The sequence below is a fragment of the Leptodactylus fuscus genome, chromosome 1 (genome assembly GCF_031893055.1).
Source record: "Leptodactylus fuscus isolate aLepFus1 chromosome 1, aLepFus1.hap2, whole genome shotgun sequence".
In the NCBI taxonomy this organism is placed as follows: Eukaryota; Metazoa; Chordata; class Amphibia; order Anura; family Leptodactylidae; genus Leptodactylus; species Leptodactylus fuscus.
The window spans coordinates 127,881,438-127,904,663 of record NC_134265.1 but is presented as its reverse complement, the minus strand read 5'-3'; the positions used below and the strand labels follow the sequence as shown (position 1 = coordinate 127,904,663).

General features: G+C 40.7%; 2 protein-coding genes across 4 annotated transcripts in view; one reads left to right on the top strand and one right to left on the bottom strand.

Moving 5' to 3' along the window:
* PARP2 (poly(ADP-ribose) polymerase 2) overlaps positions 1-12,115 on the top strand; it is a 53,220-nt gene extending 41,105 nt beyond the window's left edge. For all 3 annotated transcript variants that reach the window (XM_075276828.1, XM_075276812.1, XM_075276821.1), the window contains exons 14-19: positions 32-166; positions 1,922-2,046; positions 4,189-4,288; positions 6,872-6,970; positions 11,410-11,534; positions 11,689-12,115. In XM_075276828.1, the coding sequence (XP_075132929.1) occupies positions 32-166; positions 1,922-2,046; positions 4,189-4,288; positions 6,872-6,970; positions 11,410-11,534; positions 11,689-11,848 (744 nt within the window). In that variant the 3' untranslated portion in view covers positions 11,849-12,115. The remainder of the gene's footprint in view (positions 1-31; positions 167-1,921; positions 2,047-4,188; positions 4,289-6,871; positions 6,971-11,409; positions 11,535-11,688) is intronic.
* Positions 12,116-13,046: 931 nt separating this feature from the next.
* The window catches only part of TEP1 (telomerase associated protein 1), a 39,908-nt gene continuing 29,728 nt past the window's right edge, over positions 13,047-23,226 (bottom strand). Inside the window, exons 37-54 of the mRNA XM_075276675.1 lie at positions 22,898-22,997; positions 22,650-22,805; positions 22,355-22,564; positions 21,880-22,036; positions 21,584-21,796; positions 21,033-21,187; positions 20,626-20,736; positions 20,412-20,519; positions 20,190-20,328; positions 19,915-19,982; positions 19,671-19,803; positions 19,454-19,590; positions 19,152-19,270; positions 18,937-19,069; positions 17,771-17,870; positions 16,576-16,661; positions 13,576-13,680; positions 13,047-13,499 (exon numbers count right to left, since the gene is read on the bottom strand). Of these exons, the coding sequence (XP_075132776.1) occupies positions 13,356-13,499; positions 13,576-13,680; positions 16,576-16,661; positions 17,771-17,870; positions 18,937-19,069; positions 19,152-19,270; positions 19,454-19,590; positions 19,671-19,803; positions 19,915-19,982; positions 20,190-20,328; positions 20,412-20,519; positions 20,626-20,736; positions 21,033-21,187; positions 21,584-21,796; positions 21,880-22,036; positions 22,355-22,564; positions 22,650-22,805; positions 22,898-22,997 (2,374 nt within the window). The 3' untranslated portion in view covers positions 13,047-13,355. The remainder of the gene's footprint in view (positions 13,500-13,575; positions 13,681-16,575; positions 16,662-17,770; positions 17,871-18,936; positions 19,070-19,151; positions 19,271-19,453; positions 19,591-19,670; positions 19,804-19,914; positions 19,983-20,189; positions 20,329-20,411; positions 20,520-20,625; positions 20,737-21,032; positions 21,188-21,583; positions 21,797-21,879; positions 22,037-22,354; positions 22,565-22,649; positions 22,806-22,897; positions 22,998-23,226) is intronic.

Sequence of the window (23,226 nt, the reverse complement as noted above, 5' to 3'; positions counted from 1 at the left end):
GTACATTAATATAGTACTTTTGCTTTCCCAGGCTTTAGGAGATATTCAGATTGCTGTAAAGCTAGCCAGTTTGGATCTCCGGTCCCATGAACATCCATTGGACAGACAGTATAGACAGTTACAGTGTAATTTGGAGCCTCTAGACAAAAAGTCAAGTGAATTTCAGGTAAATGGCAACTTTTATGTAGAGGAAATTTGTGGGGAAAAAAAAGACTACCGATATTTTCTGTGCACAAAACGAATTCTAGTATGAAAAGTATGAGGCCAAATGAAACATTGCATTTTCTTTCCTTTTGTTTGTAGCTGTCCTTCTAAATACACTGTTGATAAATGTGTCCCAGTCTGGTTTGCTTTTTATTGATTACAAAGGTATCTTGTAAACCATGATGTATTAATAGACAAAGTATATTAGAAGGTTTTGAAACTTTTCATTCTCAAATAAACTTTATATACATAAACTAGAAATTCCCTTCCTTCAGGGCTGTGTTTACACCGAGCTTTACTTATCCTTTTGTTCGTTAAGAATTGCAGTAATGAATATTACATTCGCATTAAGCAGTGCCGCTGAGTAGCACATTTATAGCAGAGGTTTCCAATTTAATGGTCATTTAATTTACAGCTGAAATGCGTAGTAATACGTTCTAGACCTTACCTTCTTAAATAAAGCACAACCTAAGGGCTAAGGCCCCACGAAGCGCAGCAAACAAAACGCTGTGGAAAAAACTGTGGCAGAAAACGTGTTTCATTTCCTTTTCCTCTGCAGACATTCTGTCCCTATTATACCTATATGGAAAATATCACTGTTTCTGCAGGTATAACTGACATGCTGAGATTTACAAAAGTGCAAGCAATTCTTGAAAATGCAGTTTTTGCGCTGCAGATTTTTTCTGCAGTGTGTGGGTGAGATTAGATAGAATCCCACCCACGTTGCAGGTATTATAAAATGCTATGTTTTTTTGCCACGGCAACATGGAGCTTCAGCCTAAAGGGGTATTTTTTGGTAAGATTATTACTTATTAAAGATTTTCTCCAACCCAACCATATTAGTGGTGACGATCTTTTGCCCTGATCGGTTGCCGATGGATACGACATATATGCAGAAACCTTCTCTGGTCAGAAACTTAGCCATGATTTCTTTTTTGTGGTCCGGTTATCAGACAGTTACACTAAATGTATGAGAAGATAACCTAGACACAACAAGGAAATCATGGCTGTCTTTCAGAGTATAGAAAGTTCTTGTATTCATGGCCTTATCCATTCACAACAATCAAGACAACAGACTGTCTCTATTAAGATGATTAGAGGAAATCTTTAATACACTGTAAAATTTTTAAATATTTCTATATGCCATATTTAACTATTAATTGTCTTCAAATTTATGCTCATGGGAGTACCCCTTTAGGGTCAGTTCACACGTGAAAACCGCCTAGCTTATTTGTGCGAGGTAAAAAACCTCGGGGAGTTTTTTTGACGCTGTTTTTTGCATTCCACACGGTTTTTGACGCGGTTTTTGACGCGGTTTTCGCTAGGTTTTTTTTTTCTATATGTGCTATAGAAACTGCAGGCGAAAACCGCGCGTTTTTTTGCAAAAAAACGTGCGGTTTTGTGTGCAAAAAACCGCACGGTTTTTTACCGCGCGGTTTTCGCCTCCCATTCACTTCTATGCAATTCTTCAGGCGTTTTCCGCCTGAAGAAAGGTCATGTCGCTTCTTCAGGCGGAAAACGCTAGGAGGAAAAAAAAAAACTAGTGGTCTACATAGACCACCATGTTAAAGGAGCGGTTTTTGAAGCGAATTCCGCTGTCAAAAACCTCCCCTTTGCCCACGTGTGAACTAGCCCTTATAGTTTGTGATTTGATATACTCACTTTTTTTATTGCCACTTATACTGACTGATCTCTTCCATCTTCACTTGTTCCAAAGCTTATTGAGGAATATTTGCGAAGCACCCATGCTCCAACCCACAACGACTACACGATGACCCTGTTGAATGTTTTCTGTGTGCAGAAAGGGACAGATAAAAGCTTTCGGGAGGATCTGCCCAACAGGTCTGTTCTATACTAGAAATAGTTGTAAATGTATTTGTAAAATATATAGAAATATCAGTTTAGATTTAACGTTAATTCCATTTTATTAACCATTTTAAAGGGGTTCTCCACTTAGGGCAATCCCTACTTTTTAGAGTAGATTCTTGTTAATAATCTGAACACAGTGTCCCCCTGATAGGACCCCCAGCAATTAGCTGTATAATGTTTGGAAATCATGACGCAATTTTTCAATTATACAGCAAGCACCTGTTATGAACAGCCAAAATTTCAACTGTTATCCATTTAGATGTCTTTGTCAATTGAAACCAAGGCACCTAAGTAGCAGTGGTGCATAGGCGCTGCCATCTTGTACCCGATTACCCGGCAATTGGTTGTCATGACAGCGGGAACCTTTTCAAGGCTTCCAGGCTTGTCATTGCTAAGATTCTATTAGACTCTGCCATAGGCTGTGTGTAATTAGAAATTAATGAATTTCACAATATACTGCATACAGTTGTATTGTAGTATATTTTATGAGCGATGAGACCTTCTAGGGTTCAAGAACCCTAGGTAGAGTAAAAATAAGAGTTTAACCACTTCCGGACCGCCCATAGACTATACAGTATACGTCCGGATAGTGGTTGCCTTGTTCTGACAGGACGTACCGTTACGTCCAGTCACAACACAGTAGCTGCACAGAGATCGTGCAGCTACTGAAGCTGGGAGCCGGCTGTAACTTCAGCCGGAGCTCCCAGAGAGATGGCAGGGAAGATTTATTACTTCCCCTGCCTTCTCGATCGCTGTGAATACACAGCTATGGACGCTGCCATAATTCAGCTGCCCTCTGACCCGGCAGTCTCGTGATCCGCTGGGAGCAGCGTCTTGCAAAAGCTGCTGGGTCCTACAGGACGCCAGATCAGCTCAGTAAGCTGTATATACAGTGTGCAGGAGGCTGTATTCCTTCTGCAACTGAGGCTAAATGTAACAGCCCCAGTTATAGGAGAAATCAGCCTCCAGTACAAAAAAATAAGTGATCAGATGTCCCCAAAGGTCTCTTATCACCTTATGGGGACACAATCTGAAAAAATAAATAAATAAATAAAAATATAATAAAAAAGTTTAAAAAAAAAAAAAAAAAAGGAAATAAAATAATAATAAAAAAAATTACTAATACGCTAATAAAACGCTGTTATGAAAGGTTATAGCCCCACCCCCGACGACACCATACAAAATAAAAATTACTGTAACGGAGAGAAAAAACTATATTATACAGTTTTTCAGTGACACTTTGTGTTATTAAATAAAAAAATAATAATAAATTGAAAACCAGTCACAATTTCCCTCCTATTTTGTTTATATTTTCCCAGATATAAAAAAAATTAAATACAATGGTGAAGTAGAGAGCTGTCCACTCCCTGCTTCACCGTTGGGCCCTTGTCGCTGCTCCCTGTGTCTGGAGAGCCATGATGTAGTGACACTACTAACACCTGCGCCTGTTGCTCCCTGAAGACTCCGAATGGACTAGATGCAAAAGAGAACAGGGCAAGAAACTGTGCGAGCAACAGGAGAGGGACAATATGTACTGTAGGGAAACTGGAGGGGGGGGGGGGGGGGGGCAAAAAACTGGATACAACTAGAGGGAGACTATATATATATATATATATATATATATATATATATATATATATATATATATATATATATATTGAGGAAGGCAAGAAACTGTGAGGGAAACTGGAGGGGGACAAGAAGGTGTGGGGGTAACTGGAGGGGGACAAGAAGGTGTGGGGGTAACTGGAGGGGGGGACAAGAAGGTGTGGGGGTAACTGGAGGGGGACAATATATATTGTCCCCCTCCAGTTACCTCCACTATATACCGTAGTATTCAAATACCTACTTGATCGAATACTACTCGCTCATCTCTAATAGTGACCTACCAATTCACACAGTGCTTGCTGTGTCGACCAGAAGTCTTTCTTTTGATGAGACTTGCATAGCGAGAGATGCATGAATTGGTGGATCATGTGACCAAACGGGATCCAAACAGACCTCATAATGGATGAATGCAGTGACGAGGGGCACATTTCTAACTAAAAGTAGGTACAACACCCACATTCACATTCTCTGATGGAAAATGAATAACAGACTGTGTTTCTTCTACAGGATGCTTTTGTGGCATGGATCCCGTATGTCTAATTGGGTTGGCATACTTAGCCAGGGCCTACGTGTGGCTCCCAAAGAGGCTCCCGTAACTGGTTACATGGTAAGTGGCATTCTGTGTGTTATGGTGTAATAGCTTGTTACGGTCCTTACAAGCTATTTTTGTATGTGTGCCTTTTAGAGCACCTTGTGATATTATTAAATTTGCCATGTTGTACCAGTGTGAATGCAGCTGTCACCTCTTTGAAGCGGATTTGAATTGATAATACCATGCTCGAGGCTCTACTCGCACACACAAACATTTACATGGCTTAATCCTGAACAGATCCTATCAGGGAATAGCACAAACTACAGTATGCAAAAACTGCAGACTGATTTTTCTTTTTTGAGACATTTCTATGGTAAACATGTGGCTAGCACAAAAAGACTAAAAGCCATCATATATTTCAGTAGGAAAGAACTAGGGTAAACAAATATAACATGGTTACTTGAAAATCAAGTAAACCAGGCCCCGTCTTGATGTGCTTATAGACTGACTTGCTTATCCATAAAAAGTTGATTCTCTCTGCATTGTTTCATTGGTTTGTAGCCTTAAAGGTTAAATTAACCAATTAAATGCTCCTGTACTGCACTATTATTGGTTTAGGAGGCTTTTTAAACCTGACAGACTCCCTTTAACAATTTCACCATCTTTTTTCTTGCAGCAATGCTTAGCACATTTTACTGTGTATTTGGCTTTAAATTTAAGGAAGACCTTTCACCACCTCCACCAATTGCAAGTGTTTGATAGGATTTAACTGTACTGATTTTATTGCACAGTTGGAATTTTTACTCTAGCTAGTTGGGTGCTTAAAGCGAACTTTTCACCACTTCACCAAATCAAGTTCTTATCATCTGTTAATAGGTGCTCCTCCATTGATTTCAGCGCAGCTGTAAATTTTTCTCTAGCCCCCATGGTTTTCAAGCAACAAGCAGTTAGTTTTTGTGTCTGATGTGCTATTTAAGCTCTGTAATGTCAGAAGAGGAGAGTCAGATAGGGGGCCGTGATTCAGAGCTCCAATCAGAGGCAGCCAGTGTCAGAGCTCAGAATCACACCCCTGTCAGGACACCACCCTCCTGACAGTACAGAGCCTAAATGGCATATTAGGCAATTATTAACAGCACTTATTGCTCAGGAATGGTGGGAGCTAGAGAAAAAATTCCAACTGTGCCAGAATCAGTGGAGCAGCACCTATTGCAAAGAGCTGAACTTGGTGGAGGGAGTGAAAGGTTCTCTTTAAACTGGCAGCAAAGATTACTTGGGAATGATGGTAGCTATAGGAAAAAAAATTCCAACTGCGCAGTGGGGCGGCTCCTGTTAAAGGATATAAAGAAATGGCCTACGTTCACATGACAGCGAAATTACCATCTCACGGATGATTTCAATTTATTGTATGTGAATGAGAACTATTCACATGACTGTTATTTGGGCAGTCCATTCAAACAGATTGGCAAAAGATAGGTCATGTCCTATTTTCACCTGTTTTCACAGATGCCTCAATACACTGAAATGTATGAGGGGGTCCATTTACCACTGCCCTTCTGTACCACAGTCATGTGAATGTAGGCTTAAAGTTGATGGAGATGGTGATACTGTAATCAGTGTGGGGTAGTACTGGGCCATTTTAATAGGTTAGGAGGAAGAGGGCCCTGTTCAAGGTTATTGTAATTAGGCCTTTTCCCCCCAACATAAGGTTCCCTGCCCACTCAACTATCAATTTTACAGTAAACAAAAAAAAAAAAACTTAAATCCTTTTGCCTGAACCTGCAGGCTCTGGTTGTAATGTTGTCTGCAAGCTCAGCACTTCCCTGCCTTAGGCATCATCAGCCGAAGTCTGGTAACTCCATTCTCCATTTTTGCATTCAACCTCTATCTGTGTCCTAAGGACATAGGTAGAGTTGAAATCACTGCCTGCCACCAGGGACAGCATCCAAAATTTGGGACTATCCCATTTGATCCTGGGCCGCTGTGGAAGCCCTACCACCATAGGGCCCGATGCAGGTAGGCAAGGACTCCTAGTATCATAAGTAACAATAATGATAGGAGTCTCTCTCTAGGCATGATGTTCAGACAAGAAATCTGGTGAACACTGAAGAGTTTGGTGAAACTCATTCAAGTGAAGCTAGCCATTTTTTAATTAGACAAACCTACTCAAATAGGACAACATACTCACCTGTCCGCTGCCTCCGTGGGCCTGCTGCTCCAATATTTTCTTACGGAGGAAGGCCTCACCGACTGTGGCGTCCTTGGTCCCTTTACTTAAGCCTCTGATTGTTCACATGACTGCTGAAACCAATCACCGGCCTAAAGAAAGGGCCCAGGGGCGTCACAGGTGATAACTCCCCGTCTCCTCCTCTGATGCCGCTGATTGGCCTCAGCAGCCACGAGTGCCAAGGAATTCCCCAGGAAGAAAACAACGGAGCAGCAGGACCGAAGCTCGCTGGGAGACCTTATTATTTTGGAGGAGATTGTAAGATTCCAGCACATAACTGCTCTGCAATCCAATGCATTTGGCACAATTTTAGATCTCTAGCATCTCCTATCTGTTCTTTTTCTTCTCTTTTTTTGACTGTGTGACAATAACCTACTAATCGCTGGAATGATCAGTAAACTGTTTTACAGTATATGTAATATCTTTCTTCCTAGTTTGGAAAAGGAATATATTTTGCTGATGTGTCTTCAAAGAGTGCAAATTACTGTTTCACAACTCGAGACAAGAATGTGGGAATTATTCTGCTGTCAGAGGTAATACCAACTAATATGTGGACTGAGGCTTGACAGAAAAAGAAAATTAATATTTGTGAACATTGCAGCTCTTATAATTTACTGAATCTTGTTTAAATTTTTCTGGTTTGGGATTAGGATAATAGACTACTGGCATAAACAGTAAGTTCCAACTAGTAATACTGTATATTTTTAGCAGCTTAGTTGATGCTTATCAGACACTTTATGACACCTTAACTTTTCTTCTCACAACTCATTATTGAGGTGGTGTTGGACTATAGACAAAGTTGTCTTCCATCCCTTGCCTACTAGTACAGAAGGAAAAACATGAATGGTTAATCAATAGAACAATTGATATGAAGGAATGGTCACATTCTACTGGCTATGGTTTCAAGGAAAGAAAAAATCCTAGTAAGACCATTCTAGCTTTCCTCTATTATGGAACTTGAGATGCAGCTGTGTCAAGAAGAGACCCAAGAATGCTTCCCTAGAAGTGGTGAGATACATTTTGTTGCAGTTCAAGAAAGTACTGGATCAACAATTTGCAGTCCTGTGAAGGTGACATAGTTCTCTGCCCAGGAGGTAGGAGTGAAATGAGTAGAATGGGCAATAATATTCAGTGCAAGACAACCTTCTAAATAAATACTGATGGCAGAGAAATGGGCTTTTAAAGGTTTAGCTTCAAGATTTTTTGGAAACCCACTTGCAAAGACTGAAGAATAGATGGAAGCATAATAGAGGAGATAAAATTCTCAAGGCGTCAGAGCACTTAAACCTTCAAGATTCTTCCATAGGCTTTGATGGTCAAGGGACTTCTTCAATAAAGGTCTGCACCACCATCTCAGATATGCCATTGTTGGCCAGTAACTTCCTCAATAAAATGAAGCTTCTCATTGAGCCACTAATCACGTCACTTTTGGTTGGTGGAGTTATCTTCTTGAGGGAGTCTGGGTGTGGATAGGTTTGGCACGTCTCTTCCACTGATCCAAGATGTTGGACTAAAGGGCTCTGAAATGGAATCTGGCCCATAAAGGTAGAAAGCCAAGGATCCTCATAGGGATCTTGACTGTGACTTGCCAATGTAAAAAGAACTTGACTCACCTTCTCGGATTGAAGATCATTTCTATAGACAGAGAAGTAGTGAAGTTTTTTGTGTCCTAAATAACATCTGTGTGATGGAAAAAGATGTTTTGTTTTTTCCCTCCAGTTGACCAGGAAACCACGCTGTAAAAACTAGGCGTTAGTGTATAGATGAACTGCAAGAATATCCGAATTCTGAGAAATCTGTTGCCTAGATACTAGGACCAAATAAACAGATTTATATAGGTAGTCTTTGCTTTCACAGCAATCTGTATTACAGTACTGATTGGTATGTTATCCAACTTTCTTGGGATCCTGAAAGATGCATAATATCTAGTTAAAGAACAATTACGGAGCAAGGAGGAGGGTTTATTTAAAGTATTCCGGAGTCCTTTGCCCAGACCCTGAAAATTCTATCTGACATGTTATGGCACAATTACCGTATGTGGCAAAGAGTGAGATTTATTTAGAAAAATTTGGCATTCACTATTCCCTATCGCAACTTAAAATGTTATCCAGCTTTCCCACCTACCCTGATATGCAAGTCTTGGCATGATTTTGGAGCAAGATGGGGGATTTATTTAGGTATATTTAATATTCAGTAGTATGTGCAGTATATTACTTCATTGTCTGATGTTGCCCAGCTTTCCAAGAATCCTGAAAGTGAAATCCTGGCAAGCTATGGAGTGGATACAAAGGGAATGTCAAATATATAAATAAGAATATTTCTACAAAGTGGGGCATTAGCCATATGTAAGAAAATACAGTAATCAGTATTCCTTAATAAAGCTGCACTATATAGTACATATTCACATAGGCAGTAGTGAGATCTGGTGTTTAGAATACCCATACATCAATTGTTTCTCAGCTTTCCAAACCTCCTGAAAGGTAAATATACATAATATTGCAGGAATATACCAAAGTAGGAAATTCTCAGTGTATAACTACACATATTAACCATTCAGCAGTTAGGGAAAGTTTGGTGAATTTTTCCTGTGGAGCCGTAATGGGTTGTATTGCTGTCACTGAGTTGTGGTACTACTGTTCATATCCATTCTTTCTGGCAAATGATGGAAGACCAACAGCTTCCAACAAGTACCTTAGAAGTAGTGGAACACCTACTTTATTTTTATTACTGGATGTCCATTTAGTGTCCCTGCATTTGGAAGCTTTTTCGTAAGTGAATGAAGAGGTTGCTGTGCCATACATACAGTCCTATGAAAAAGTATGGGCACCCCTATTAATCTTAATCATTTTTAGTTCTAAATATTTTGGTGTTTGCAACAGCCATTTCAGTTTGATATACCTAATAACTGATGGACACAGTAATATTTCAGGATTGAAATGAGGTTTATTGTACTAACAGAAAATGCTCATTATGCATTAAACCAAAATTTGACCGGTGCAAAAATATGGGCACCTCAACAGAAAAGTGACATTAATATTTAGTAGATCCTCCTTTTGCAAAGATAACAGCCTCTAGTCGCTTCCTGTAGCTTTTAATCAGTTCCTGGATCCTGGATGAAGGTATTTTGGACCATTTCTTTCTACAAAACAATTCAAGTTCAGTTAAGTTTGATGGTCGCCGAACATGGACAGCCCGCTCTCAAATGATCTGAAAACAAAGATTGTTCAACATAGTTGTTCAGGGGAAGGATACAAAACGTTGTCTCAGAGATTTAACCTGTCAGTTTCCACTGTGAGGAACATAGTAAGGAAATGGAAGACTACAGGGACAGTTCTTGTTAAGCCCAGAAGTGGCAGGCCAAGAAAAATATCAGAAAGGCAGAGAAGAAGAATGGTGAGAACAGTCAAGGACAATCCAGAGACCACCTCCAAAGAGCTGCAGCATCATCTTGCTGCAGATGGTGTTGCATCGGTCAACTATACAGCGCACTTTGCACAAATAGAAGCTGTATGGGAGAGTGATGAGAAAGAAGCCGTTTCTGCACGTACGCCACAAATAGAGTTGCCTGAGGTATGAAAAAGCACATTTGGACAAGGCAACTTCATTTTGGAAACAAAGATTGAGTTGTTTGGTTATAAAAAAAAGGCGTTATGCATGGCGTCCAAAAAGAAACAGCATTCCAAGAAAAACACATGCTACCCACTGTAAAATTTGGTGGAGGTTCCATCATGCTTTGGGGCTGTGTGGCCAATGCCGGCATCGGGAATCTTGTTAAAGTTGAGAGTCGCATGGATTCCACTCAGTATCAGCAGATTCTTGAGAATAATGTTCAAGAATCAGTGACGAAGTTGAAGTTACGCCGGGGATGGATATTTCAGCAAGACAATGATCCAAAACACCGCTCCAAATCCTCAGGCATTCATGCAGAGGAACAATTACAATGTTCTGGAATGGCCATCCCAGTCCCCAGACCTGAATATCATTGAACATCTGTGGGATGATTTGAAGCGGGCTGTCCATGCTCGGCGACCATCTAACTTAACTGAACTTGAATTGTTTGTCCAAAATACCTTTATCCAGGATCCAGGAACTGATTAAAAGCTACAGGAAGCGACTAGAGGCTGTTATCTTTGCAAAAGGAGGATCTACTAAATATTAATGTCACTTTTCTGTTGAGGTGCCCATACTTTTGCACCGGTCAAATTTTGGTTTAATGCATATTGCACATTTTCTGTTAGTACAATAAACCTCATTTCAATCCTGAAATATTACTGTGTCCATCAGTTATTAGATATATCAAACTGAAATGGCTGTTGCAAATACCAAAATATTTAGAACTAAAAATGATTAAGATTAATAGGGGTGCCCAAACTTTTTCATAGGACTGTATATATGAATTATATTTATTTGTATGGTTTATATCAGTTTGTCAGGTCAGTGTCTGTGTGTACTTACAGACTATGTCAATGATCCTGCAACTTCCAAGATCTCCGAAACAGAAGGCAGCCATTTATTACTATGTCTGCAGATGTGATGTACATTTATTAAAGGATGCTACAGTCGATTTTCTGTATTAATCCTGATGATTTTACAGCAGATTTGCATTCTGGCCACAACTAAGAGCAGCTTAGTGTCACATATGTTAAAAAAATGTTAGTTGTAGCTTCACCAATACAGATTCTGTAAGTCATTGCTATTCATTTGTCACCAGAAATCTTCTAATATTTTACCAAACCATTAATCCCACAGAAAATTACAGTACCAGTGCCAATGAGTTTGTGTGCGTTCAAGTCTCTGCCAGTGGCATCTTATCAAGTCTGCCTGATGGATATAATGACACTTGTCTGGCATCATTTCAGTTGTTACCAGTCTATTGAAACATTGGACACGTGACATGGTTATTGTCTCAGCATCCAGAGCTGTACAATACAATGTGTGTGTTTTGTATTAACCATATTTTTATTATTGTCAGGTTGCACTTGGTGAATGTAATGAACTTCTTGATGCAGATTATGATGCTCAAAAGAAACTGAAAGGCAAACATAGCACCAAAGGCCTAGGGCGTAGTATTCCAGACCCTCAAAAGAAAATTACACAGTAAGTTATTTACATATATTAGGAAACATTGCACCATTGCAGTCATGTTTGCTTGTATATATTACTTGTATTTTAGACCAACAATCATGTAATCTCATCCATCGCTTCTTCCTGTTCTGAAAATTGAGCCATCTCTGCTTCCACTTTTTTGCAGTGACGGTGCTGTGGTTCCCTTGGGTCCCCTCATAGACACACAACTGAAGAATAACAATGGCTACACACTAAATTACAATGAATACATTGTGTATGACAACCGTCAAGTCAGAATGAAGTACTTGCTGCAAGTTCGCTTCAACTATGAATCACTGTGGTAACAGAGTAGCTGTAGAGGTGTGTAGTAGGAAAGTCTGTGACTTCAGTGTAGCAACTATATACGTACTTACATACACAAGCACTGTTATCCTCTTTGAATATTGTACCATTTTAGTAATTCTGTATCAATGTTATTTTAGAAACAGTAGTAGCTGTACGTTTAGATATCTGATTCCTATAGAACCCTTATGGTACATAGTTTTCTACATTAGTTACCAAATTATAACTTTCTTCTTTCCAAATGTTACTTCCTTAGAAAATAATCGCTGAACCACTTGATATGTCTTGTCTTTTTTGCTTATTGACCTATAATAAAATATGTATAATAAAAAAAGTGTGTGCGTGATCCCTAGAAAGGCAAAGGACTGTAGTTGTCCTCAGATGTGCGGTATTACATATCGCTAGAAAGTAGAGCCAATTTTCCCAGTATGTGCCCCCGGACTGGAGATATTGTGATGTTAGTTTTGATGCCAATATCTCTCCACTGTCAGGAAGGAGAGGGACCTTCTCACAGCCCACCTTTCTGATAGAACAAGGCTATAGAAGAGTACTGAATGAAGTGTACGGTCTACTTTCTAGTGGTATGTAATACCGTGCATCTGTGAGAACATGAACGGTTTTCTTTAATCTTATGTATATGTGGGCCTTGACAGCAGCCCTTTGCTATGGCTCAAACTGTGCCCCCCTTTGACAATTCTTTTAATGAAGGTGGACTTTTGTTAGATGTGGCATTCACCCATGTTATTTTCACTGCAGCTTTGTATTATCTTATAAATAATCTTTGTCACTCATGGGAATCTATGCGTGCTGTGCAGCTTGGTATAGTTTCTACGCTAGCACAAGTAAGGCTGCAGTCAGACAACCATGGTTCCATTCCACAAAGGAGATGTATATATATTGTGCCAAAACAATCCATGCATGCTGGATCCCTTAAATGAACAGTTAATGGAATACATGATATACTGGCAGCTTTATACATGTGCACAGTGCAATTTAATGACTTGATGCCTCTGGTGTTCATATGAAGAGTGGGATGTTTCATCTCAATGATTGCAACTCTTAGATGGGTGCTGAATCCACATCAAACAAGCATACGTCTGTATACAGTATATACTGTACATAGTAACAGCAATGTAGAAAGCGAATAACTATCTCCCTGTTCTGAACCTCTAGGGTTTTGAGTTTTTTTTACTGCCTCAGTCCAGAAAACAAGAACATATAGAAGCTAGCAGACACAAATTCCTGATCCTACCCACATCCTGCCCACAATACAGCCATGTCGAGCTCATGAGTTCTGCTGTGCTAGGCACAGTTAACCAACACATTTTTGAGGTTTCACTGCTTTAATTCAAAAGATTTCCTTCATATGACATTAACTTTCAACATGTTACATATCCCTGTGTGCCCGAAATGATAGCACCTCATCTAAGTAATCATCTTCATTAAACTATCCAGTTACATAAGTATGCGAGACAGTAGATAACATCCCGGGTTACTTGTTCCAGCGTCTTAAGGTCTTGCACAGGTTAGCAGATACAGTTTTCCATACTGATCACCACAGGCTATTTTACACACCACCGGGGAGGTATCGCTTCCTGCCATAGGATAAGGTGACAGGCAAGTAACTGCTCCTTCACAGTAGAAAACTCCCACCTAGAAATATACACAAGCGTTATTGAAAGTACAATTATAATGTGCAAGGATTACACCCACATGTACATCCACCCACCTGTGTGAATGGGCTGCGTTTCCATATCTTCACACTGTGGTCAGTGGACGCTGTGATAACAAAATTATCTATCACACTGAGGCAAGAAATGGAAGCTGCGTGAATCTGAAATAGAGAAGAACATGACACAGAACTCTGCTGCAATGTATTGAACACATCTTATCAAATTGCTGTAGGGGAGCAGAACTATACAGATTGCTTGGCTAGATTAACCAGTAACACAGGTAAGTGCCTGGTCTACAAGAAGACTGGCCCATGGTCGGCTTCCACTCTGAATGCAATAGCTGATTTTTAAAGAGGAGACAGGTAATTTACTCTTTGCACAGGGCATATAAATACTTATGTATTAGATTCTCACCAGTATAAACTGCTAAAAATCTGTATTGTTGGAGGTTAACCAGGAAAAAAAAAACTTTGTAAATAGTCCAGGGGAGGTGAAAAAAAACAAAACAAAAAAAACTTGCCTCTCTCTGTCTTCCCAGCATCGTCCGGTCCTGCTGCTCAGCTACCTTTCCTGCTTTTTATTTTTATTTTCTTTCAGGCTACAGGGTGTTCTCAGTGTGCATGACCCCATTAGTTGTACCCCTCTGTCTGTGCCATGAGTCAGGCAGCTATCCCTGCCCAGGCCCTTGTCTCTCCTCACCACCAGTCACCCAATCGCCCTGCATGCAATTTTAACGAAAGAGTGACCCTGCAAGAACCTGAAGATATTGATCAGATGAGAAAGCTTCACTCCCTGGATCCCCTCCTTGCTACGCCATAACTCCAGTGACACCTCCCCCCCGCCCCCTCCCCATCTTCTTGCCACCTAGTGTCCCTCCAAATACTCCGCCTTCTAAGATACTGTGTCCCTCCAATCTCCCACATGCTACATTACAGCATCCATTCATGTTGCTGCAAATTATTTTGCATCTAGGCTTCTCTGCAACGATGGGTTAGTGTTGGTGATTGCCCACTGCCCTAGTATTTGCTGTGAATAGCTCCCATCTTAGATTATTTGATCTACACCCCATTTGGGGTCATCTTGGATACATTACGGGCATGCTCCTTGCCCTCTCCACCCTTCAGGACCTCTTTTCCACTCCTCCCACAGATCTCATGTTTCGCTATAGGTCTCCTATTTCACCCCTCTGTGGAGCTTGCAACCTAGTTTAGTCCAGAAGGCCTTGATAACTATTTCACCACCTTAAGTTCCCTCTGCAATTTTCGCTCTCCACTGGGTGACTAGGTTGTCTAGCTATTGGATAGAGAGCTCTCTCTGCCCCTTCTCAGGACTAAGGGGCTCTCTAGCCCCCTCCTCAGAAAGTTGGGCTACATAGAACCTTAAGACTGCATACAGTCCTATGTAATTTTATTTTTATTTTTTTTTCTGCTAGCAGATTTTCCACTAGTGGAAAAAAAAAATGAACATGTCCATTTTTTAGGCAGATTTCGCCTCAGAAAATCAATACAAGTCAATGGGAGGCGGAAAAACCGCTAGCAGTTTTTGGTGTGTTTTTTGGCAAAAAAAAAATGCCTCAAAAAACACCAGGCGGATTTTCTGCCTCCCATTGACTTGCATAGATTTTTTTTTTTCAGGTGGAAACGACTGAAAAACGCTTCAAAAAACACCATGAATTCTCCTGAAGCAGATTTCTCCTGACCTAAAAACTCAGTGTGAATGCTGCCTAACAGCTTGCTGGCAGTAGACAGCCACTTAGTCCATCTAGTCTGTTGTTATTTTTGGCTTTTTCTTTCTTAGGACATAGTCTACTTTTTTTCCACAGCAAACATAAATGTGTTTGCTTTTTGCTTCCTATTCCTTCCTTCCTTTTTCTTGTGCAGTATGTGCCGCATGCAGTTTAGTTCCTTTAGGGTGCATCTGAACCCTCTTACTTCTCAAGCTTCTTGTTCCTCTATTGAGGGTCCATGCAGGTGCTTGGCAACTTTTGAGGCATCCATCTCCTGAGGGCCTTGGCTTAGTATCTTAGAATATTTACAGGTCCTAGCTGGTTCTCCATTTTATTCTATGAATACTAGGGTCCCTCATTTTTTGGGCAATCCTGATTGCCACTGGTGGCTGTCTAACATTGCTCTCCACTGGGCTGGCGTCGGTATCCTTGTTAGGCACTGTCGGTCCAGAACAATCTTTCAAATCCTTGTCTGAAGTTTAGGTTGTTCCTCCTCTTTTGTGCTATCAGTCGGCTGCAGGGAGTTTTTTTTCTTTCCACACTCTGGGACTGTTTTAGGACGTCACATGGTGCGGTGTCCCCAATGATATAAACAAAAATAGCTTTATAGGAAAAGATGTAGTGTAACCTATTGAGTGAAATCCCTGCTCATTCTGGACAGTGAGTGGAGATTACAAGCAATAAGTTACAAGTTATACTGACTTTTCCCACAAAACTATATATCATTCTGCTTAGGGCTCGTTCACATCTGCGTCCCAGCCTTCGTTTTGCAGGTTTCCGTTTCCTACACGAAAGTGGGCAGGAGACGGAAACCTGCAGGCATTTTTCAAACCCATTAATTTGAATGGGTTTGAAAAGTGTGCAGCCGTGTGTCCCGGTGAGAGTTTTGTGCACTCCGTGGCAAACAGTTTTGTTTTTTTTTAACCGGACACAGAGTCGGAGATGCAGGACTTTGCGTCCGGTTTAAAAAAAATGATTTCGCCACGGAGCGCACAAAACGCTCACCAGCGCTCACGGCCGGACTCGGCATGACAGGTTTCCGTCTTCTGCATACAGAAGACGGAAACCTCATAACGGAGACCCGAATGCTGGTGTGAACCCAGCGTTTGCTGCTCCTGCTGTATAAGATGCTGCCTTCACATCAGACTACATATTCAACATGACAGGCTCAAATTAATTACCAAAATTCTGTCTGCTTGAAGCAGATGGATTGAAGTCATCATCCAACATCATCTACTATGTAACTATATGTTTTTGTACACCTACCATGCAAGACAATGAAAGCCATGTGAAATGTTACGTATACAAATATTTCTATCGATTAAATTACCTGCTTTTTCTCCCACATGTCAGCTGTGCTCTGAGTAGTCATTTGTGAAGTGTTAAGCCACAAGGCCCCGACAGAGTCACATACGCCTATCAATTAAAAAAAAAAAAAAAAAAATCTCAAATAGGGTAAAGGGACTGGATGAATGCCTATGTTATATTGGGGCTAATGTCTTGTCATCTGGATATTTCATAGCACATATTTCTTTCAGTACTACTTATGATTTGGCACATTTCATAGAATTCAGATTGCATTTTAGCTAGTCTTCGTCCCAATACTTGGACCTTATGCATCTCAGCTTTGTTGTTTTCTTAAAGGGATTCTACCATCAAAAATCTTTTTTTCTGTGGCTAACACGTCGGAATAGCCTTTAGAAAGGCTATTCGTCTCTTACCTTTAGATGGGATCTCTGCCGCGCTGTTCCTTAGTAATACCGGTTTTTACCAGTATGTAAATTAGTTGTCTGGCAGCGATGTGGGCGAGCCCCAGCACTGAAAATGCGATGAGGGCGTCCCCACCGCTACCCGAGAACAGGATCTTGTGCCGCCTCTATCTTCTGCTGGATCCTCCCCTTCTTTCTTCGTCTTTCTTCTGACGCCTGCGCAGTTGACTCTGCCACTGAGACACTAGTAGAGCCGACTGCGCATGCGCGCAATTGCGGCCTCGGAACTATAGTGTCAGAGCCGACAGAGGTGAAGCCGCCGAAGAAAGACTAAAGAAGGGGAGGATCCAGCAGAAGATAGAGGCGGCGCAGGATTCTGTTCTCAGGCAGCGGTGGGGACGCCCCCATCGCTGCCAGAGAACTAATTTACATAACGGTAAAAACCGGTATTACTAAGGAACGGCGCGGCGGAGATCCCATCTAAAGGTAAGAGACGAATGGCCTTTCTAAAGACTATTCTGACGTGTTATCCACAGAAAAAAGATTTTTAATGGTAGAATCCCTTTAACCAAGCGCTGCTTACTGTTTTGCATCTAATAACCACAGACTCGTTTCCACAGTCATTCATAATAGCAGGGACACATCTATAGACAAAAGGAATGGTAACACCCAGTTGTCAATTTATTCATACATACAGGAGTAACATAAAGCAAGTATTTTCTAAAATAGACCTTTCAGGAGAGCAGCCAAGTGCTGTCAGTCTGTAATATTTTATATCCAGTAGGTGCAATTAGATGAAACAAATCTGGTGCTTACCAACGTGCGGATGGGATGCGGTGATAATGCTGCCTGGAAGTAGCAGTTCTTGTGGAGGGTGGACATGGGAATCTGATGGCAAAGCATTAACATTCATGTCCTGCCACAGGAGGAAGAGGGAAGGCTGGTTACATGTTTTACATACTTATTAAAGGGGTTGTTTTAGTCTTCCAAAAAAAAAAAAAAAAAGGGGGTTGTCCAGGATATACAGTTTTGGGGAAGGTGCAAAAAAAAAAAAAAAAATCACACTAACCTGCCCCTGGTTTTCCCCACTGTGGTCCGGTCCTGCTGCTCCTAGGATCTTGTGACTGCTGAGGCCAATCAATGGCCTAAGGAAAAGACACAGGACGTCATAGGTTATGTATGTGAGTGACGTCCCGGTCCCTTTACTTAGGCTGCTGATTGGCCTCAGTGGTCACATTAGGCAAGGGCTTCCGCCGGATGCAGCAGTGGCCGTAAGTAAGTCCCACCATTCCAGTGGCAGGGGACAAGTTTGTTTTGGGGTTGGTTGTTTGTTTTTGCTGTTTTTTTTTAACACCTTTCCTGGCGTACTTACTCAAAACTGTATCTCCTGGAAAACCCCTTTAAGTAGTGGGTTTATTTAATGATTTTGTTTCCCCACTAAAACTGATACTTAGGAACAAACTATGTTTCTGGCTTGTTTACCGAGGGTTATCTTGGCTAGACATATTGTATGGAACCCTCAAATCTTTTTCTTTTTTCCATTTACTGGCCGCAAGCAGAGATCTTAAAGCTATGATACACCACCCACAAATGTTGTGTTTTTTTTTTTGTTTTGTTTTTTTTTTTTTAACTTCACTAGACAAAGAAACCACTTTATTTAGTAAACCGGGACAATCCCTTCATTGTTAAAAAAGTTTAGAGGATTTTTATTTAGTTAGTGGAACACTAAATATACAGTACACAAATGGCTGACAAGTAGCAGACTCTGGGAACTGCAGTTTTCATTGCAATGGTTTCCCTTATGAAGGTCTGCACCACTTGGTGATAGAATATACAGCTAATGAGGTGTTTGGATCTAATATATATGCTATTATGTGATTTATTTATTTATTTACATTAAGCTGGACACTAGATACTACTATTACTAGGAAGTATAGTAATACAAAACCCACCCATGTTGAAGGGCCTTATGAACATCATACCTTGAGGGATCCAGTCTTGGGATCCAAGAGAAAATCTTTTCCTGACAATGTGTGCAGCTGCACCTTCTGTGAGGCGGTGAGAGAAGCAGACAGTACCAGAGACTCTATCCCAACACTATATGCCTTCTTCCATCTGCAACAATTTAAGATGAAAATTTAGAGAAAAGTGCTGGTGGATAAAAACAGTAAGACATGTACTTCTAACCATTACACACCTGAAGCCACCCTCTTTACAAGGAAATAAGAGCCAGCGGGAGACTGTGAGATCACTGGACACAATGCAGAAGGAGCGTTTGGTTGTGAAAATAATTGAGGAAATGCAAAGTTCACCGCACTGCAAAAAAACACAATAAATCAGCCAGGACAGTGCATAATATTAAAGAAAAACTAGACTCTTATGCAAGTTCAAAGGCGGGCATTATGTGACACTAGATTCTTAGGACAATCAGACACCACATTAATTATGATGCAGTATTTACATTTTGCCTGGATTGTTCCTTTAAGAGTTTGTATTTACCTGAAGCGTCAATAAAGCTTTGTGCTGGTCCCACACAATAATGTCTCCGCACTCTCCACCTGACACCAGCAGTTCACCATCAGGAGACCATGCAACTGCAGTGACTGCTCTCTTATGAGTAGTTACCAGCAAAGAGTCTGGGAAGAGATTAACCAGAAAAGTAATCACACAAAGCCTTATCAGAGATCTTTATGAGGTCAGCATCATTATTTCATACCATCTCTGCATGGTGCTCCCCATAACCGTATGGAGCCATCTTGGGCTGCTGTCACAGTTACTTCAAGCAGAGGATTTGTTGCGGATGATACTACAGCAGCTCCATGACCATGTAGAGTTTGTATCTGCTCCATCTAAAAGACACACAATGGGTCATCACTACTACAGTATATGTGGAAATGCATCCTCTGTCTCGTCAGACATTGTTACACTTAGCTATAAGGTTCTGCAAGTATCAGTCTCACCTGAAGGGGACTCCACTTCAATACCCTGGCATCAGAACCAACAGTATAAACTACTAAATCAGCATCATCTGAAATTAAAAATGTACATAATATCATATATAATAATACAGAACAACCCACATCATATAGACTGAGACTTCCTCCGGTTTACATGATTTCAGTACATCTTTTTTTCCATGTGACAGCCAATGTACACTTGTCTAAAGGAAGGAATAACACACGGCACCTACATTATTATTCCTGCTGTCCACTATGTATCATTTGCAAAACCGTACCTCGACTATGTTTTGGCTTCCAATATGCAGCGCTCTGATTTATCTGACCGTGGCGAGTTGGAATACTAGCGATCTCCGTCCCAGTAAGACTCCAAACTTTTAGGAAACCATCTCGGCCAGTAGTGATAACACGCTCCCCCTTATTAGAAAGGACAACAGATAAATGTCTAAACACGCTATATCAGAGTAATGGAAAAGAAGAGTTAGACATACTATACACACCATGCACAGAGTACTGCTGACTGCACTTTGATGTCCTGCAAATGTCAGGATCTGCTTCTCATTCTGGATGTCCCACAGACACACTGATCCATCTCCAGAAGCTGAGATCTATTAGAACATGATGGAAAATTTAAGTTCAGTTTATATAATCTTTGCTCAGTACATTTAAGCAGAATTGTTTAAATCACATAGTAAAACCATATTTAATCCTTACCAACATGCTGTCGTCTGTCCAAGAACAGCAAGTCACCCAGTCCTTGTGACATGACAATAAAGTGTGTTTAAGAACAGGAGGGCTCACCGAGATGTCCCAGCAGAGAAGAGACTGTGTCAAGATATAAGTCAGTTACCAACATTATATTGCAGAATAGATCTTCACACGTTTACATCCAGTTCATATATATAAGCAAAGTTAGGCATCTATAAATGTCTTTTACTGAATGACAAGCATACCGACTGTAAATTACTTCCTTCCCAAGATATATTTGTTTATGATTATATGGTTATTGTTATTATTTCTATGATGGAATAGTAAAAGGTTATTAAGAATGCAGATAGAAACTCCGCCTTTAGGCCATTTACGCCTTCCATTAACCACTACTGCCTCTCGCAGTTTCTTACCCGGTCTTTCCCACCAGTAGCCAACAGGTTTCCACCTGGGCTAAAGGCACAAGTTGTAACTGCTGCAGTATGACCCCGAAGAATAAAAACCGGAGAAACTGTTGGAGCCGCCTCCATGAGATTATTTACCGACCACAGGCAGATAGAAACATCCTCTGTAATACAAGAAAAATAAATATTTAATGAGGCAATCTAAAACTATTATATCAACATATTTATGTAAATAATAGATATAAATTTGGACGCCTATTTTCCCCTTGAACTAGCCTATCTTCGGACTCAATGGCTCACATATGCACTTGCTTGTTTGTGGTTTTCTCCCCCTTTATACGCTGTACTTTGTTATCATTATGATACACACATAGCATTTATCTCCATGTATGAAGGAGGCATGGCTGTGCAATAAATTAACACAAGGCTTTAACCTTTATCTCGGATGGCAGAACATGGTTGTTAATGTAATATGAGTATTAGTCACAGCAAGGGCCAATGAGATGGCAAAACAATATAGATCATAGCAATAAGTTAAAATGAATTGCAGCCATTCTCACCAGAAGCGGAAGCTAGAAACTGGAGGGATAATGCCAAGGCCTGGATAGGTCGCTGATGTCCACGCAGAGTGAGCTGACAAGAAGACTGTCCTGGTGATACAGTCCAGACACGAATTAAACTATCCGAGCTGCCAGTAACCAGAGTGTTATCAGAGAGCCACACGAGACTGTCCACTGCCACATTCTCTAATGGACACTGCGACACAAGCTCTCCTGGAAAGGAAACACAATGCGTGAAAACATCTCATTATACTGAACATTACGTACAAGACATATCAACCTTCCAAGGCACTTACCATTATCAACTTTGTAGATGTAAACAGAATCTGAATGATAACCAACAGCAAACAGTTGCCTGTCAGGAGAGAGAGCTATAGAAAGTGCAGGAGACAGAGCAGTGTTCACACAACTCCGAGCATGTAGCCTTCCCAGTCCTCCAGATGACACCTGCACCTGTAAAAAAAAAAAATAATAACAAAATATAAAAATAAAGTGAGATTTAATCCTGGCACCAACACTTAAAATGGGATACCTCCTGAAGACAACCCCTGCCCATAAATCCTAGTAGGGCATTTAGCCTTTATAGAGGATCCTTTATATTACAGCAATAGAGAGTTCCTCTGGCTGACGCCACATGTGCCATGTGGACAGCCAATGATGTGAATAATCACCAATAATACTACATTTCGCTGTAGGAGAAATGCCTGCCTATCTGGTTTTCCCATTTTGTAGAGGGCATCTTAAAAGGGGTTGTCTCTGGGAAGTGATTACCTTGCCATCTTCTCCACCAGTCAGGAGACGTTCTCCATGCTGCAGAAAGTTAGAAGTCAATGTATAGCCACTATGAGCTCTGAAACGAGACAAAAGAATTTGTGCTTCCCAGGACCACAGGGACACCCAGCCATCAAGACTCCCTGAGACCACAAGATTGCCATCTAAGGAGAAGGACACTGTTCTGACTGAGGAGGAACCACAAAGAACCTGCACGAAATAAGATTTGAAACGTTATTAAAACTCTGTTTCAATATTGGTGGGCAATGAATTGTAAGCAAGAAAAGACACATACGGCACTTCTTTTCCAGTTGCCCAGTTCAACAACAGATACTTTGCCATCCCAAGATCCCACAGAAACCACATGACGACTTGGATGAAATGTGGCACAGTTTAGAGGACTGGAGAAGGAGCTGGAGCCTATAAGGGAGCAACGGCTGGTCTCCCATAACTAGAAAAAAAGAAATGCAAATAATAAGTGAAAACAAAGCACTGATGGGAAAATAAGAAAATTTAAATTTATACTCAAGACTAAAGACTCACTTTGATATCAGAGTCAAGAGAACAGGTGAGTATCTGCCTACGATCATCACTAACACAACATCCTGTGACCTGTCGTCTGTGGGCTTCAATTCTGTGTATTCTGGGCATAAGTAAAGCATATTTATTAAGGCAAAATGTCAAATATTCAATGAATGTCACATGACTGTATTCCAGTCTACAAAATACAATGAGGCCTATGAACATGTCAATAACTAGGCAATAAAATTTCTCAAACTAGCGTGTGGATTTACATACTGACAATTAAGTCTTGTTCACCCCTACTTAAAGGAGTATACAGCATGCATATGGAATACAGAGGCTTTGGGAAA